At 42.2% G+C, this 5,335-nt stretch overlaps 1 protein-coding gene across 1 annotated transcript; it reads right to left on the bottom strand.

Annotated features, from left to right (window-relative positions):
• Positions 1-492: 492 nt before the first annotated feature.
• On the bottom strand, positions 493-1,840 carry LOC121981836 (transcription factor MYB2-like). The gene is made up of 3 exons (XM_042534588.1): positions 1,516-1,840; positions 1,304-1,433; positions 493-1,216 (listed from the first exon to the last, which is right to left on the bottom strand). The coding sequence occupies exons 1-3, from the start codon at positions 1,658-1,660 to the stop codon at positions 700-702; spliced, it is 792 nt and encodes a 263-aa protein (XP_042390522.1). The 5' UTR covers positions 1,661-1,840; the 3' UTR covers positions 493-699.
• Between the last annotated feature and the right edge of the window lie 3,495 nt (positions 1,841-5,335).

Raw genomic sequence — 5,335 nt, 5'->3', positions numbered from 1 at the left:
ATTATAATCCCGCCACTCATGCTTCGGTCCACAGACGTCAAGAACGACCCAAACTATTTTTGACTCAGTCAAACCGAAAAAACTCCATGGAAAAAGTGCCGACTTTAACAGTTAGGCTTGAGTACAACTTGAGTCGGGTCAAAATTGAATAGACCCAAGCAATTAGATGGTTAAGTTACTTGAACTAATCAATAAGGTCAGCCAACTCAAGGACGACTTTCGATCAAAAAAGGGAAGAGAGCGAATTGAGACATGCCCAGACACCCAAGTTGTCAGGTCAGTTTTTGATTCATGCTCGAGCTTCATCAGACTTTGTTGAGCTACGTATAAACTACGACATTTTATTGAAGAGTACATACAGTTGTTTCCTTCCAAGTTGCAAGTGATCAGAAGGAAGATCATCACACATCACATAAACAGATGGCGACTTCCACTATCCCAGTGTCCTTTACTATTGCTTATTATCGTTATCCACTATCATAATTAATAATGTTTCAACATAAAATCATGCACAAGTTAATCTGAAGAATCACACTTACAGAAATTATTTGAAGAAGAAGAAGAAGAAGAAGAAGAAGAAGTGGGAGGAAGCTACAGTGATCATGTGTCATGTGTTAGTTCTTCTCTACAAAATCGAAGAGAATTTTAATGCTTCTTTCCACTTCTCCACCTTCCGTGAAAATATTCATTCGATTCCGGTTAAAATTGTTGTTGCATCGACCAGATGTCATCCACGCTCCACAAATTCTCCCCCGCCGGCCACACCATCTGCTCGAACTCCGGGAAGTCGACGGCGTTCATCAGCGATTCCGTCCATAACTCACCGGCCGGCTGCATCAGGCCGCCGCCGGAAACCGGTTGCGGCGAGAGCTGCATGCTGAGCGAATCCACCGACGTCGTGGAGGAAGACCCCGCGGCGCTCGAATTCTCCGGGCTGGGCTTCGCCTCCGCCGCCCGTTCGGATATCGGGAAGTCGCTGCAGGTCGCCGGAGTCTCCGCGGCTGCGGCCGCTGAGTCGCCGCCGCCGCCGCCGCCTGAGGCCACGCCGATTCGCTCGAGCAGGCGGGGCATCCACAGGTAACGCATGATGTCCTTGAACTGCTGGCTGTTGACGTCGCATTTGAGCTGCTTCGCGTGCTTCTGCACTCGCGTTCTCCAGTAGTTCTTGATCTCGTTGTCGGTTCTTCCCGGCAAATACTGCGCTATTTTCGACCATCTTCGCAAGAGTGCAGACGAGTATTAATTTAATCCCCGACAATTTATGAATAAAATTCATATTCAAACACATAATTCAATCGACTACCTGTTCCCCCAGCGCGAGTGGAGTTCCAAGATGAGCAGTTGCTCCTCCGGCGTGATGTTGCCTCGCCGGACGTCCGGACGGAGATAGTTCAGCCACCGGAGGCGACAGCTCTTCCCTGTCCTTCTCAGCCCTGTTCCAAAAATCCAATTTTTATTCTTCCTCCCAAGGGAAAAAAAAACAGAGCAATCATCTTCAGCGCAGTAAATGAATACCTGCGCAACGAGCCAGATAATTCCACTTCCCTTCGCCATTAACAGCGATATAATTCATCAGGACGATGTCCTCTTCCGTCGTCCACGGTCCTCTCCTCAACTCAGCCTCCTCCTCACTCGCCGCCACGCTGCTATGGGACTCCATTAACGACTTCCTCCAACAGTACTGTTCCTCAATCCACCTCCAAACAAAACTCAGCGATTGATTTGCTTTGGCTTTTACAGCAGATGGAGACAGAGAAGAGCGACCGAGAGGAGCCGCAGCTTGGGATTGGGATTGGGAATGGGATGGGGATGTGCGTTGTGGCAGAAGAGCAGGAGGGAGGGAAGGATTTTATAGACAGAAGCAACAAAATCAACACGTGACGAAGGAGCCCAAAGCGATGGCTTTTGATCGAAACCAAACAGCGTACGAGACTCCTTTGAACTTTGACTCCTCTCCCATTTCTCCAAGCAACATGCTTTGCAGCCATTTGTAAAGCTTCGCAGCAGCCAATTCTCTAGCATTAGTTTTGTGGAAAAGCAGGGGGACATGTGAGAATAAGAAAGACAGAGATTGAAGAAAAAAAACGAACTCGAGTCTTAGTTTATGCACCAAAGGGCCACCTTGTAGCTAATCAGGGGTTTAAAGTCTGTGCTCGAGCAATAGTTTCTAGGTGCTTTTGTCCCCTCCAAATAAAATGTGAATGAGCAGCACACCAATTTCTTCCACACCTCAATGATGCAAATGTGTATAAAAACATGCAGGAATTGTTGAAAGATTAAGCATGAAAACAAGTTCTTAGCAGTTAATGATGGCATGCTAGTGGACCAAGTTAAACACTGATCTGTTCAGTGAGATTATCTTATGAGCTAAAGTGTCTTTTGGCGCATTAATTAACAACTATGCCTTAATTTCTAGAAGCAGCAATTTAAGCATGTGATGCAGAGCCAATAATTTAAAACCTTCAAGTGCTAAACAGTTTGCTAATTTTTGAGCTATCATGGTTTATCTTCTTTTCTTTTGAGAATGATTCTCAACTTGTACTGAAGGAATTGAGCTCAGCTAAGAAAGCTCAGGATTTATTATGCTAAAGCTAAATTATGCTAAAAACAAAAGCAGCACACACATCTTTTCTGTGAGTGTTTAGCTCATTACAAAAAAGAATTCACCATTCATTGGTTATCTTCTGAAACCGCCCTAATCATGGAATTCACTTGAACAAATGCTGAAAGTGTATGCCACATCAACACACTCATTTAGTGTTGCATATGTTCTTATTCCGAGCCTTTTTTAAAAAAATAAACTAATTTAAAAGGAAAAAATTACACACTTTGCTTAAGTTTTGGGATAAGACTTATAAGTCGGAGAGGTAGGGCAATAGAAGCTAAAGAGAAGATTCGAGTGTCACAGTGAGAAGCATTAGTTAAATCCGAGAAGACATAAATCAGTATCAACTCCCTCAGAAGTCTTAAGCATCTTGTTCTCTTGTCTGCTTTTCTGCCTTCTCTGGTTTGCTGCACTCTCCACAAGGAACCAGCGGCCAAAAGGCCAAACAAAGCTATCAAAAGGAAAGAATCCCCTTTGCTCTGTCTTATTTGATTAGAACTTTGATGATGTGTCGCTATGAGGTGGGGAGTTGATTGATTGGAGCAGCATTTGGCCTGTTTGATTGACAAGATCAACCCGTTCAGCTCAATCGACCTGACCAACTTAACCATGGCACCCAGGAACTTAGCCAAAAGCCCTGAACAGCAATCTCAGAAGCCAATTTCATTCACCAGCCAAGTGCAAAGGCTAAAGCATGACAACAGGGACAACGAAATGCAAGGACTCAATGACTTCTTGTTTTGCTCTCCCAGCCGATCGATGCGTCTTTGACTCAAACATCATCATCCTGATAGGGATCATGTTTCTTTTCCTACTTGGCCATGTTTTTTGGCATCCAACTCATTCGCTTAACTTCTTCAAGCCCCATTGAAGTCTCTCTAAACCGAAGAAAACGTTAGCAAATTTGTCTCAAGAGTAACCGACAACTTGACTGATGAATAAGCTGCTGGCTGCCACTTTGACCAGCCGCCAAGGCGTGCCAAGTTTGTCTAATTAATTAATCAATCAACCACAGAGTAAGCAAAGCTAATGGTTTATGCAACAGCTCCTTACAGAAAATTAATCCACAATCTATTCACATTACTTTACCAAAAGCATCCAGTACACCCTGCATCATCAACAACATTATTTGCTCTCAACTCAATAATATATTGAGGAACTAAAGCATGCAAGAAGATGATTACTGCTCATCTGTCTGCAGTATTTGTGGACTTGATTGGAAGATCAATCTGCTTAGTAAACAGATATGTATATTTTTTTTTCCTATTGGTTGCGTGGATGTCATTATCGAGATAGGTAAAGTGAATTAATGAAGAAGGACAATGAATATATTATATGTGTGTGTGCCTGTATATACACAATCCTACACGCAAGTTAAACACAATATTCTCAAGTCATCAACACCGACACACCATGATGAGGATGATGACTAGCTGAGAAATGAGCACAAGTAGATGGCAAGTGGATTCCAAAAAGAGAAGAGAGATGGAGATGTTTTTGAAGTGTATAGGATTGGAGGAACTGAGCTAGCTAGTCAGGTCGTCTAGATGCAGTGTCAAATGTTTCAACCTTCTGAATCAGCAGATGGACAATTAGGGTTTTCAATACTGAAACCCTAGTTTGCATGATATTAGGCTCGTTGCACGGACTCGATGACTCCTACGTTGTGCCTTGCTACCTACCATGCAATTGAATATTTCGCTTCGTCCATGTCCGCGTTCATATGTTGGAGGATGGCCGGGAGATTGTTTTAGGGTTCATGGGAGACTAATTAAGGAGCTAAATTTTGACAAAAAGAAAAGGGTTTGGAGGGGTGTTTAAGGGTCAACTTGAATGGTGATGGCATGAAGAATATTGTTGTCTCAAGTTAGTGAGGCACACTGTGCATGGCTTAATAATGGGGAGAAAATTTAAGGTGATGCGGATTGTCTTATTCACTTTAACTTAAAAAGTTTGACAAATTTCGGGTAGCTAGTCGAAGACTATTGGATAAGCTCTTGGAGTTAAAGAAGGTTGGTGGAAAGATATCCAACAACGAATGACTATTTGAACAGCAGGAATGAGTGCCAACAATTATGAAGAAATTACCCCAGGGTTTAGTGTGGCGGCGAGAGTCAGGAATTCAGGGTGTATTTCACGAGTAATCAGGATATATTTTTCATGCACTGCACACATGTTAAGGGCCACCATAGTTTTTGTATTTACTTAATGGATAGAAGGTGAGATCAGACTGTCTACTCTAAAATTAATCAGATTATAAAATCCTCATATCTATATGAAATGTTAGCCTACTCGATGCCCGTTGCTCGTCCGTGAGTAAAATCTAACGTGGGTAATTTGATTTGATCAAAATCTAATTTTTTTAATCTCTCATCTACTTTTCTCTCTTTCCTTTTAAATTAAAATAAAATTCTCTCTCCTCTCTCCTATGAATATATACAACAATCACTATGATGTTAATTTTTAAAGGTTGTGTAGTTGCTACTACACATCCGCTACAACGTATAGTAGTTACTATATAGTAGCTACTACAACATTATAGCAACTAATACATAGTAGACGTTGTAGTTGTAGCAGCTACTATATAGTAACTAATATACGACGTATAGTAGTTACTGTGTAGTATCTACTACAACATTGTAGCAGCTACAGTGTTGGTCACAGTGTGGCTAGCTAAAGAGGCGGTGAATAGTCTGAAACAAAATAAAATAAAATAAAAAAGACAGCCCG

This window comes from Zingiber officinale, chromosome 5A (genome assembly GCF_018446385.1).
Source record: "Zingiber officinale cultivar Zhangliang chromosome 5A, Zo_v1.1, whole genome shotgun sequence".
In the NCBI taxonomy this organism is placed as follows: domain Eukaryota; kingdom Viridiplantae; phylum Streptophyta; class Magnoliopsida; order Zingiberales; family Zingiberaceae; genus Zingiber; species Zingiber officinale.
This window is presented reverse-complemented; position numbering and strand designations above follow the sequence as displayed.